This window comes from Periplaneta americana, chromosome 2 (genome assembly GCF_040183065.1).
Source record: "Periplaneta americana isolate PAMFEO1 chromosome 2, P.americana_PAMFEO1_priV1, whole genome shotgun sequence".
NCBI lineage: Eukaryota > Metazoa > Arthropoda > Insecta > Blattodea > Blattidae > Periplaneta > Periplaneta americana.
The window spans coordinates 16,373,969-16,387,585 of NC_091118.1; the positions used below are offsets into that span (position 1 = coordinate 16,373,969).

The 13,617-nt window shown below is 34.3% G+C and overlaps 1 protein-coding gene across 4 annotated transcripts in view; it reads right to left on the reverse strand.

The window, feature by feature from the left end:
- Positions 1–13,617, reverse strand: part of LOC138714199 (cytochrome P450 4C1-like) — a 122,550-nt gene that overhangs the window by 1,443 nt on the left and 107,490 nt on the right. For all 4 annotated transcript variants that reach the window (XM_069846593.1, XM_069846591.1, XM_069846590.1 and 1 more), the window contains 4 exons: positions 9,562–9,668; positions 6,325–6,393; positions 4,519–4,687; positions 2,858–3,037 (listed from right to left, as the gene is read on the reverse strand). In XM_069846593.1, coding sequence (XP_069702694.1) covers positions 2,858–3,037; positions 4,519–4,687; positions 6,325–6,393; positions 9,562–9,668 — 525 coding nt within the window. The remainder of the gene's footprint in view (positions 1–2,857; positions 3,038–4,518; positions 4,688–6,324; positions 6,394–9,561; positions 9,669–13,617) is intronic.

The following is a 13,617-nucleotide window of genomic DNA, read 5'->3' on the forward strand; positions in this document are numbered from 1 at the left end:
CGGTTGCGTACGGTAACATTCCACAACACAAATCAAATGCTCCGTGTCCATGTTGACCGTCGAAGTTAATGTCAACAAATACGTAAGTAATCGCCTTAACCCTCTCCCCATATCCCGACAGTACGTATTTCCAAACAGTTCACATTCCTGCCACTACCGGCGTTACCGTACGTATCGGCACGTACTCTTCAGAATGAACGCCGTACTTGCTAGCCAACTTCTCTGCCTCTTAGATTATACACCTGAGCTGCGGAAGTGTAGGAAGACTGAATTCTCTAGGCTCATCAGCTAGCCACATGACGGCATACAGCGAGCCAAGACACATTTTGAACTGAACACCCAGTATATATACATACTAGGTTCAAAAAGTTCCCGGAATTTGCTAGTATCATAGAAACAACGTACCTTAAACACTATTCTACAACATTCCCTTCAAAATAGTTGCCTTCCGCAACAACACACTTTTGCCAACACGTGTAGAGTTCCTGGAAGCCATTTTGTGAAACCCGTCTTAGTGCTCTCGTCGCGTTTCCGATAACCTCTTCAGCATTGAATCTCCGTCCTTTCAGATGACTTTTCAGACGGAGAAACAGAAAGTAATCAGGTGGTGTGAGATCAGGAGAGTATGGTGGATGATCCAAAGCATTTATGTTGTGCCTGGCAAGAAAATTCTTTACAATAATTGCGCGATGAGCAGGTGCATTGTCATGCATAGGGAACCAGTTGTTTTCTACCCACTTTTCTGGACGTTTCCTTCTCACTGCGTCCCGAAGGCGACGGAGGATTTCTACGTACAATTATTTCGTTACAGTACGACCTTCTGGAATGAACTCATGGTGGATGAGACCCTGAGAGTCGAACATAACTTTGCCTTTGGAAGTGTCCCTAGGAAATTTTTGCTTCCGAGGAGATGTTTTCGATTTCCACTCAGATGACTGTCGTTTAGGGACTGGGTCGTACAAGTACCACCAAGTTTCATTACCAGCAATAATTATGTTTAAGAAATCACCATCTTCATCAGCCATACTGATCATGTCCCCAGCAAGAGTCATTCTTGTTTCTTTCTGTTCTGCCGACATTTTCGGAACTAGCTTCTGAGACACGTAATGCATGTTGAGATGCTTGTGAAGAACATTGTGTACACTTCCGACTGATATTCCGACCTCTGCTGCTATCTCTTTTATGGTTTTACAACATTACGCACACGCTGAGCGATTGCTTCATTTGTTGCAGTTGTTGGTCGGCCGCTGCGTACGTCATCTTTGATGCTATCGCGGCCACCAGAAAAGCGTTTATGCCAGGCATACACTTGAGTTGTTTTCATTGCTGCTTCGCCATATGCTTCTTCCAACAATCTTAATGTCTCTGCAGGAGTTTTGTGTAACAAAACACAGAACTTGATGTTTGTACGTTGCTCTGTGGACATAATTACAAAATGCGACGAACAAACAAAACACTATGATAAACAATTGCCTACAACTCAAAACCAACAATCGCCATTATCAACAAACTTTAAGGAAATGACATCATGAATGTTACCAACAAAACAAATGTATAATATCCCTTGTTATATATTAATACGAAAAATGGTAGTAAAATTCCGGGAACTTTTTGAACCCAGTAGTATTAAAAATTATACAAATAAAAGATGAGTCATCAACTAAAAATAACAAAACAACGACAAATAGAAAAAAGAAATGAAACGTTACTTTCAACTTTTTATTTAACAAATTAGCATCGCAAAACGTGTATTATAATATTATCACAGTCTAGTATATGCAGTCACGAAGCTTGAGTTGTTGAGGGTACTAGGAACAATACACTGCGCCGGTACTATTTCGCATTGTCTGTGATGAGGCGATAGTAGCGATCCTAGTGGTTAGCAACTATCTGTGGATGCATATTCCCTATATATTGAGCTTCGTGACTGTATATACTAGGCTGTGATAATATTATGTAAAATAATTTTGGTGTAACATTAAATAGGTTATACAAAACCTAGACAAATATACTGAATTTTGTTGTGATCTTAAAAGCAACAATAGACTTTGTAATACGTTTCGTATTTATTTTGTTTATTTATCAGATTTTCCAAGAAAAGACAAAAACTTACTGGGTTTTTAATGGACGCCATTATACCAGTAAAGATTAAACAATTAATTTTGAAAAAATATCCGAAATGTGACTGGATTATGTTCCAATTTCAATTTAATTATTATTTTATTTGATTTTTACAATTTAATTTATAATAACCAATAAAAGTATATTTGAAATTATTAATGTAACATCGATATTTTAAGAATTATGCAAATAAAAGAGCAACAACAATATAAATAGGAAATGAAACATCACTTTCAACTTTTTATTTAACAAAATACTATCGCATAATATATATCACATGACACCTATTATCTAAAATAACTTTTTATGTCATAAAATAGGTCATATAAAGCTTACACAAACATGCTGAATTTTTGTATGGTCTGAAAAGAAACAATAGACGTTGTAACAGGCCTACTGCGTCTTTTATTTACCAACATTTCCAATAAACGATAACAATTTACTGGGATTTCTAATAAACACCAGTGTAAAAGTAAAGATTTCTTTTCTATGCGCAAATGTTTTCTATCATCGATGTAGACAAACAATATTAAGACATAAAAAATAAGTAATTTAGAGTCACGGTAAATTCTCTCCATTCTTCTTTATGTGTGACCAATAAATAGTAAAGTAATGTACTAAAAAATCATTAGAGATTATCACAGCCAAAGTTTATAGCCAAGCGATTATAGAGTCATCTATATTTTGCAAGAAGAATTAGTGTTATCAGAATATGTCACTAATCGGTAAGACGTACCAATACAGTTTCTAGGCCCGCAGCTGAATGGCATGTAGCACAAATCATTCCTGTTTACCAAGTTTTTCGGTAGAAAACGGTCTGGGTCAAATTTTTCTGGGTCAGGGAATATTTCTGGATCCCGATGTATCCCCCAGACAAAGACAAAAACATTCGCTCCAGCAGGTATTGTGTAATTCCCTGAAATGTGAAAAAGATAATGTTAGAGTCGAAGAAAATGTGAAAGTGAAACATATAAAGAATGGAGTAAGTGTTAAATGATGTTAAAGGACAAAATTTTAGACTATATTTTCAAATTCATTAACAATATGTCGACATTCTTTACCTACAACGAATTGTAACAGATAATGAAATATAATTAATGTACCTTGTTAGAAGTTCGGATAGAAAAACGTTAATCAGCAAACGAAACTTGAATACTTCCATCAAATGTGTGTGAAAATATTTTACATTAATATTGTTTCTTCTACAGGCAATTGTTTTTTAATTCTGTTGTGCTTAACACTTAAATTGACAAAGTATCCTATAGGATACAACAGGTTAATAGGCTATATACTATAATTGTAATAGAACAGTAGAAAAAAATTGGTAGGAAAATTAAAATTTCACAATATTATAATATTGTACAACATATAAAATATGGACATTGCGTTAGTTGTTTTCTTTACGGTCCGACAAGGTTTAATAAACTAGTGTGAGAAATGAAGCTTTGCTAAGTTAACGGTGGCAGAAACAACGCAAAACTGAATACCATTGTTAAATAAAACAAAAGAAGTTACATTTCAGAATTGTATTTAATAAATTCCTCTGAAGCTAGAATAGTACATTATGCAACGAACCTATAATGTTAAGAATTAAGACGCAAGTAGACTATGTTTGTTTATGAAACGAGCGCAAGCGAGTTTCATAATTTTCATATGAGCGTCTTAATTACCATTATAGGCAAGTTTCGTACGACTTTTTATGCTCGACCATATTTCCAACTTGAAATTATTCAAAATTAGGTCATGTTATGGTTATGTGCGAACTGACCTGAATTGTGAGATGTGCGCAGACGCGAAAGTATTGATTTTTTCCGAGGCACGAATGTCATTGACCTTGCTAGAGAATAAGATTAACATCAGTCTGATATAACCTGGAAATTGATTTAGAATTGAAAAACGAGATGACAAATTGAATTTATTTGAATATTATTTACAATTAACGCTAACAGAACATAACCATCTGCTACAGTATTGGATTTCCAGCCTCCGTGACTTTTCGCTAATTGTCTTTCGATTGCATATCCGAGAATAATCGATACTTGCGGTTTTATAACGGTAGAACAGTGACTTGTCATTGGCTGAACACCTGAACTTTAATGAATAGGTGTACTTTAATGAGGTGCATTAAAGGACTACTGCCAGATGTATAATTACTACATTTCGGCATGGTCGAGCATAAAGAAAATAAAATATTTGTTAGTGAATTTCCATGTATTTTTAGTCCATGAACATTTCTCCTTATAAAATATTTCTGTGTGAGACACAAGGAAAACATTATTGATTTCCTGTCTTAAATTATTTATATTGAGAAAAAAATCCATATATGCTTTCTATTGTTTTCTTGATAAATATGATGAGGAAATTCTCGCCATGACTTTCCTGGGAGTCTGTAGTTACCTGTCTTGTAGTCTTCCTTAAGTTTCCTTCCGAACATGGGTACAATCGGGTACAATCTCAGAGATTCCTTGATTACCCTTTCGAGATATTTCATTTGGACAATGTCCTCGTACGTGGTTGGACGATTGGAATTACCAAATATCTCGTCCAGCTCTTCCATTACTTTCTCCTGAAATTATAATATAAAAAAATCAATTATTTTATAAAATTACTGACGGTTACATTAAATTAATTATGACGTCAGAGCTATTCCCCCCTCTCGAAGCATAGAATACAGTATTAATAGAGCGCTTGTTATGTTCCAGAGTTCAAATCTGTAAAATGTAAAATTAATCCAAATCAAACTATTACATCGCGCGCTAAGCGAAGGGTCCCGGGATCGATACCCGGCCCCGTAACAATTTTTCCTTGAGATTATTCAAACCTGCTTTGTATGTATTTATTCACACTGCAATGGGTATACACCGGTGGCAGTGGTAACTAATTACACTCAATAATGACAATGATAAACTTATTAATTAAAAATATTGTGACAGCGACGTGACATTCGAACTCACGACCAGCGTCCCGCAAGAGAGCAGATCGCGCGGGCTCCACGGAGCACTGAGGGACGGCGCGCGGCGGAGAGAAGAGAGGGGAAAGGGCCTACGCGGCGAGGGAGTTTGCGCGAGCATCTTCTGCTTGCCTAGAGAGGCCGAGAAGTCCGTCGAAGTGGAAAAATCTCGAATTCGAACTTTCCAGGCTACATCACTGTGGTTATAAAAGAAGAAACACGGGGGAACTCGGACAGTGTGTGATTCGTGATTACTTCAGTCAGTAAGCCAGTGAACAGAGCAAGCCAGCCAGTCTTGTGTACCGGAGTTCGACTTGAGTGTGCGTCCGCAACTGTGTCAGCATCCGAAGGCCTGAGTTCGAGTGCAGTGGACCGCAGTTGGAGGGACCTGAGTTCGAGTACAGTGGAGTGTCTCTGAAGGTCTGTGGTTCGAGATACTGTGAACTCGAGTGACTGTGCTAGAAGAACTGTGAACTGAGAACTGACAGGTCTGATTTGTAAATAGTGCTTTGTAAATATTAGTTAAGATTAACAGTTCATTGTTGTTCGTAATAGTCCAAGTAAATTGTCATTGTCAGTGGAGTGCACTAACGAATACTGTGTTACGGTGTGGAGAGCAAATCCTATTGTTGAGAAAATAAAGTTACATTGTTGTTAGTAAAAATAAAACGTTACAATATAATTAATAATAATACTAATAATTAATAATAATAATAATAATAATAATAATAAATAATATCAGGGAATATCCTAAATTAAATGAAACGATCACTTAAAATAAATTTGAAATAAATCTAATTTGTATCTTAAACCTAAGTTCGAACTAAAACCCACGAGTATGATATGTTCATATCTGCACAAGTAACTTTCAACATTACACTCATTTCGCTGTCAACTCACCCACTGCACTGGAACTACGACACATTTCACTGATTCTATCCTGATTTCCCTAACACTTCAAAAAACATTACACTGTTCAAATACTTTGCACTGCCACTATAAATTATAAAGCTTCACTGACAGGAACACGTTTCACTTACACAACACACTTCACTGACACAACACACTTCACTGAAACAACATATTTCTTCACTGATACAACACTTCAATAACAACATATCATTTACACCCTTTAAATACTGTGTATAATTACCGTCTATTAGTAAAGTCCTTAAGCTCCCTTTACAGGGAGCTACTACCTGAAAGCCAGATTTGTATATTACATCCGAGTTAGTCATCTTCGCTTTACGTACCTGAATATCTGGGTGTTTTGCTAGCAGCCAACATGTCAAGGAAGTGGAGGTGGCGGTTGTGTCGGAACCCTAAAAGAAATAATCAAGCGTGTGAAAGAAAAAAATGTTATTTGTGGCACTGCCATCACGAGAATTTTAAGAATAACCAAATTGTTACATGTTAATTAAACATATGATTAAGGTATTACGATAAACAGTCATAAAGGTAAAACTCAGAACACTGTTGGTAACTTGTGTAGTTTCAACTATTATTGTGCCACATGAATATACCGTGAGTCCAAAAGCAAGCAAACCATTTAAATATGATGAGATGATAATTGTAATTGTAATTATTTATTCAACATTCCTTTTAAACTACAGACGCTATTCTTAGACGATAAGATGATAAATTGTAATTGTTGTTCTTTATTTAACGTTCCTTTTAAACTACAGAGGATTCATAGACGATAAGATGATAATTGTAATTGTAATTCTTTATTTAACGTTCCTTTTAAACTACAGAAGCTATTCATAGACGATAAGATGATAATTGTAATTGTAATTCTTTATTTAACGTTCCTTTTAAACTACAGAGGCTATTCATAGACGATAAGATGATAATTGTAATTGTAATTCTTTATTTAACGTTCCTTTTAAACTACAGAGGCTATTCACAGACGATAAGATGATAATTATTGTAATTGTAATTCTTTATTTAACGTTCCTTTTAAATTACAGAGACTATTCATAGACGATAAGATAATAATTGTAGGCTATTTGTAGCCTAATAATTCTTTATTTAGCGTTCCTTTAAACTACAGAGACAATTCATAGACGATAAAATGATAATTGTAACTGTAATTCTTTATTTAACGTTCCTTTTAAACTATAGAGGCTATTCATAGACGATAAAATGATAATTAATTGTAATTCTTTATTTAACATTCCTTTTAAACTACAGAGGCTATTCATAGACGATAAGATGATAATTGTAACTGTAATTCTTTATTTAACGTTCCTTTTAAACTACAGAGAGTATTCATAGACGATAAGATGATAATTGTAATTGTAATAATTCTTTAATTAGCGTTCCTTTAAACTACAGAGGCTATTCATAGACGATAAGATGGTAATTGTAATTATTTATTTAACGTTCCTTTTAAACTACAGAGGCTATTCATAGACGATAAGATAATTGTAATTGTAATTCTTTATGTAACGTTCCTTTTAAACTACAGAGGCTATTCACAGACGATAAGATGATAATTATTGTAATTGTAATTCTTTATTTAACGTTCCTTTTAAATTACAGAGAGTATTCATAGACGATAAGATAATAATTGTAATTGTAATAATTATTTATTTAGCGTTCCTTTAAACTACAGAGACTATTCATAGACGATAAAATGATAATTGTAATTGTAATTCTTTATTTAACGTTCCTTTTAAACTACAGAGAGTATTCATAGACGATAAAATGATAATTGTAATTGTAATAATTCTTTATTTAGCGTTCCTTTAAACTACAGAGGCTATTCATAGACGATAAGATGATTATTGTAACTGTAATTCTTTATTTAACGTTCCTTTTAAACTACAGAAAGTATTCATAGACAATAAGATGATAATTGTAATTGTAATAATTCTTTATTTAGCGTTCCTTTAAACTACAGAGGCTATTCATAGACGATAAGATGATAATTGTAATTGTAATTCTTTATTTAACATTCCTTTTAATGTCGTCTACTATCTGATATCTTCTTCTGCCCCGATCTCTTCTCCCGTTCACTATTCCTTTCAGTGCGTCCTTCAGTAAGCAGTTCCTTCTCAGCCAATGACCAATACTGTTATTGCAAGTTATCTTGAACCTTCTGAGCGGGGTCAGAGGGGCAGAGGGAAGGAAGCGCGTAACGCGGGTGGAGCCAACTGAGTTGTTTGCGCATGCTCCGCATCATAATCTCTTGTCAAAAAACATTGTACTATTTCCTTCACTGCGTACCAGTAGTGTTACCATGGAGCAGCAACCACAGGGTAGTAATTATGGTGAAATCACACCACCGCGGAGAAAAAGTAACGCTGTTATCCATAGCCGAGAAAGAGAAATTATCGTAAATATAATAAAATTAAGCGTTGCGAGGAGGAAAAATTAAACAAATATTTGCTGGAACCTCTTGCTAAGGAATATAAGAAAGCGGCTAAATACTCTGGCAAAAGTATTAGTTCCGTGAAGAGAATTAAAAATAATATTGAATTACAACCGAATGAACCTCACACTACTCCGGGAAAGAATAGGTATGTAATGTTTAGAAATTATTGATATAATAGTTATGTACAATAGTGTCTGTATTGAGAGTGACATAATGAATTACTGTTGCAAGTTATTATTTTCTTATAGTTCTACTAAACATATTATTTCATTCCAGAATTAGACTTGTGTGAAGTTGAAGTGGACGACTTCGATCAATATGTCATTCGGGATACAATCGAAGAATTCTATCTTGTTCAGAAAGTAGTACCTACGATTAAGAAGATAATTTCGAATGGATGATGCCATTGGCGAAATAATTAATTAATAAATAATTAATTTTGGAACAAGCGATGATGGCAGCAATGATAGGGATATGGATTGTGTATAAATGTAAATTCAAATAATAAGCCTGTAAAATATTGTTATAAGAATATATACATATCAGCTATAGGTGTAAGTCATGCAAGCCTATATAATGTATAGAAGTAGTTGTAGTAACTCCTCCATTGCCGATCCCCAGCCCGGATGAGAGAGAAGTGTGCACACGATTATATTTAAATATTTACTCATTGCAGGTTAATTAAAACCTGCTACGAAGCTATGATCTCCTCTCAAAACCGGAGTGTCGTGAGATGATGTCTGTATTGAACCAAGTTCTTTTACAGTAGAAAGCCGCAAAGTGAAAGAACCAACGTTTTCTGAAAAGAGTCACGTTACCCGAGGGAGGGCATCCTTGCCGTGCCGTTACGTTGATGAGTACACGCCGTACCGAGCAGTTCCAAAGACAGACTTAGGGGATGTAAGGTTCAAGATAACTTGCAATGACAGTAGTTTGCATTGAAGCCCGGTCTTGGCTATTGCCAGCTGACCAACTTCGATGGCCGCCATGTTTTTCCAGAGTTAGGATTTGTGTAATGGAGTTAGTCTTAGATAAATACCTCTTTCACTATAGGTAGCTTAAAATCTTTTACTGACTAAAAACAAAATATGGGACATAATACGATACTTACCGCTGAAATGATGGTTATTAACCCATCAACCACATCCTTTTCTGTGAAGATGTTCTTATCCTTCAAGTCCAGAAGCATATCCAGCAGGGACGGGTGACTATTCCTCTCTGGAAAGATATAGAGAATAATTATAATGTGGCTTTCATTCGTTGCAGGTACATAACTTTAATTTTTATATTATTATAGGTATTATTTATTAATAGTTCAAAAGTACATAAACTTAATCTTAAAACTGATACATTCACAAATAATGATAATACACAATATTTACACAATTTAATAACAAATTTTCTATCATATAATTATTCAACTTATGTTGGTTTAACTTACACTTACTTCTGGTTTTAGTGAAAGTTTTCACCCTATCGCATTTATTTTACGCATTCAAAACTTGTTTACATGCTAAGATTGAAATTCTCATTTCTTTTCTTTTTTTTAAATTCTATAATAAACAAGTGTATATAAATCGTCCCAGCTGCTATATTCATCTAATTATCTTTTACCACAGTCATATTTATATTTAAACTAGTGGCTTGTGCAGCAAATACTGCTGCAAACTAAGTTCATTGGACGTTCAAATAAAAAATTTTCAGATTTATTTTCAATGAAGAATACTTGTCTTTTTGATAGTTATTTGCTTTCATAATAATGAAACATACTCCCTCTGAATGGATTTTTTAGGCCAAATACTTTTTCTTGAACCTATCCAACTTCAGTTTTTGAGTTTCAACGCGAAAACGCAAGTATCAATGTCAGGACGATAGCTGTAGCTATTTCAGGTCATTGTGGATTGTAGGCAAAAGTTAAAAAAATGTCAGGTATGCTAAGCTTTCGAACAATAGCATTTTCGTATAGCTGCTGCATGTAGAACTTGAAATGTAGAGCGTAAAATCATTTTATCCTACTAAGAGATCTTGCTGAAATGATCTGGAGACTACAAAATTTTCTAGGCCTCTTATTTTATCAGTAAGTAATACCTTTTGATCTTTCCTTAGGAATTGTAATTTTTGCGCTCTCTCGAGCCAATACTGAAGACAATGACACATATCAATATCTACACTACATCGCCATTAAGTATATGAAAAAGACCCAACCCCACTGGGTTAATAAGTATAAAAATATTTGATTTTTAATAACAATATTATTATCTTACTTAAGTTTTGTAGTTATATATAGCAGCCACTCAGTAAATTATAGAAATGAAGATCTAAATTAAGATATTCTCTACATTTACTTACATAACCACAAAACGTTTCACTTTCATGTCATCAATATAGCATCAATATTATGTACAATTAATGAAAAAATAGGCGCATCATGATATTAACTATAATAATATTTAATTTCTAATGGTAATAATGTCATCAAACCACCTCAAGTTTCATAGATTTGAATATCCAATACACAGCTGTACTCAGAAAATTATACACTGCAGAATCAGTTTTTAATAACAAATTGAATTGAGCTCTAAATATGTCGGCAATCCTGTAGGTCATGGCCTTCGCGTAATAGCCTATTGTTTATTGTAGTGTGTGTTTTGTTCTGAAATTCAATCAAGTCGGCCGTAATTGAATAAAATTAGTTCTCAAAACTGACAACAGATGGATTTTGGAAAATAGGAAAATTATGTAGGAAAATTGACATTTCACTGAAAACTACTACTTTTCCGAAAACCTTTAGGTTCCAAGCTTCAAAATGAGGGCCATTTATTAAAATCCGTTCAGCCGTTTTCCCGTAATTTCCATTACCAGTTCAAATTATATATATATATATATATATATATATATAGATTTCAGTTCCTCGTTTACACAATACTTAACTATTTCATGTAATAAATATCGCATAGAGGTTAGCAGATGCCGACAATATGAGAACAAACAGAATAGCTGACTCAGTACATTCTATGTTATATTATTATAACATATACATATTGCGCGCTTTTTTTTACATGTAAATTGTTGGTTCGTCATTAGGGAAAATTCTGTAGCTAATTTCCCCACTAGGGTTGCCAACTTTTTTTTTTAAGAAAATACGGGAGACTACGGAAACGACAAAATTTCCCGTAGGAAATAGACAAATTATTTGGTTCAGTTACTAAAAACCAACTTCATTGTACACTTCAGCAGCTAGGCTTAAATTAAGAGTATTTTTAGACAGATTTTGTACTGCGTAATAGTTGAAATCGACTGCAGTTTGAAGCTCTGATTTGATTAGATATGTTGTGATCTTGTTTCGAACCAAAGAGTTTGTAATACTTACTAGAGACACATACCCGTGAGTGGCAGGCAAGAAAAATGTCACAAATTGAATCGGCTAGCATCCGCCATTAAAGGGAGTGTTTGCGGCGCGAAATTCGAAAACATTACCACAATACATTGATGTAGCCTGGTGATAGACACTGTTTTAAACATCTTTTACAAATGATGAGTCATGATGAAATAAACATGAATGGCAGTGGAGCGCTATATTTATTAAAGTATTATAATGATTCATCTTTGGCGATATTAAAAAAAATAAATTAAATGACCCATATACACTCGGGATAAGTATGTGAAATATTGAATAATGGCAATGTCAACATTAATTTTCAGTATTACTAGTATTGTTTTAAGGACTTAATAATGAATATTTACTGTAATATTTAAAATGATCTATATTTCAGTCCTTTCATGCAAAGGAAAAGGAAGGTATATGGGGTTTAGAAAATATTTAGTGGTGAAATATGAGATCATAAAAATTCTGGAAACTGATTTAAAATATATAATGAGAATAAATTTTACACAAAACAATCTATTCATTGTGTAGTTGATGACCACCAAGTTAGAGGTCAGTACAGACATTTTAATGCAATTAGTAGCGGTAATAATAGACCTAGGAGTAGTGGTAATAGTAGGTCTAGTAGTAGTGGTAATAGTGGGCCTAGTAGTAGTGGTAATAATAGACCTAGTAGTAGTGGTAATAGGCCTAGTAGTAATGGTAATAGGAGGCCTAGTTTTGATAGTATTAGTAGGCCTAGTGTAATGGTAATAGTAGGCCTAGTTTTGGTGGTATTAGTAGGCCTAGTAGTAGTGAGACCTAGTTAGTAGTAGTGGTACTAATAGACCTAGTAGTAGTGGTAATAGTAGGCCTAATAGTAGTGGTAATAATAGACCTAGTAGTAGTGATAATAATAGACCTAGTAGTAATGGTAATAGGAGGCCTAGTTTTGATAGTATTAGTAGGCCTAGTAGTAGTGGTAATAGTAGGCCTAGTTTTGGTGGTATTAGTAGGCCTAGTAGTAGTGGTAATAATAGACCTAGTAGTAATGGTAATAGTAGGCCTAGTTTTGATAGTATTAGTAGGCCTAGTAGTAGTGAGACCTAGTTAGTAGTAGTGGTACTAATAGACCTAGTAGTAATGGTAATAGTAGGCCTAGTTTTGATAGTATTAGTAGGCCTAGTAGTAGTGGTAATAATAGGCCTAGTAGTAATGGTAATAGTAGGCCTAGTTTTGATAGTATTAGTAGGCCTAGTAGTAGTGAGACCTAGTTAGTAGTAGTGTACTAATAGACCTAGTAGTAATGGTAATAGTAGGCCTAGTTTTGATAGTATTAGTAGGCCTAGTAGTAGTGGTAATAATAGGCCTAGTAGTAATGGTAATAGTAGGCCTAGTTTTGATAGTATTAGTAGGCCTAGTAGTAGTGAGACCTAGTTAGTAGTAGTGGTACTAATAGACCTAGTAGTAATGGTAATAGTAGGCCTAGTTTTGATAGTATTAGTAGGCCTAGTAGTAGTGGTAATAATAGGCCTAGTAGTAATGGTAATAGTAGGCCTAGTTTTGATAGTATTAGTAGGCCTAGTAGTAGTGAGACCTAGTTAGTAGTAGTGTACTAATAGACCTAGTAGTAATGGTAATAGTAGGCCTAGTTTTGATAGTATTAGTAGGCCTAGTAGTAGTGGTAATAATAGGCCTAGTAGTAATGGTAATAGTAGGCCTAGTTTTGATAGTATTAGTAGGCCTAGTAGTAGTGAGACCTAGTTAGTAGTAGTGTACTAATAGACCTAGTAGTAGTGGTAA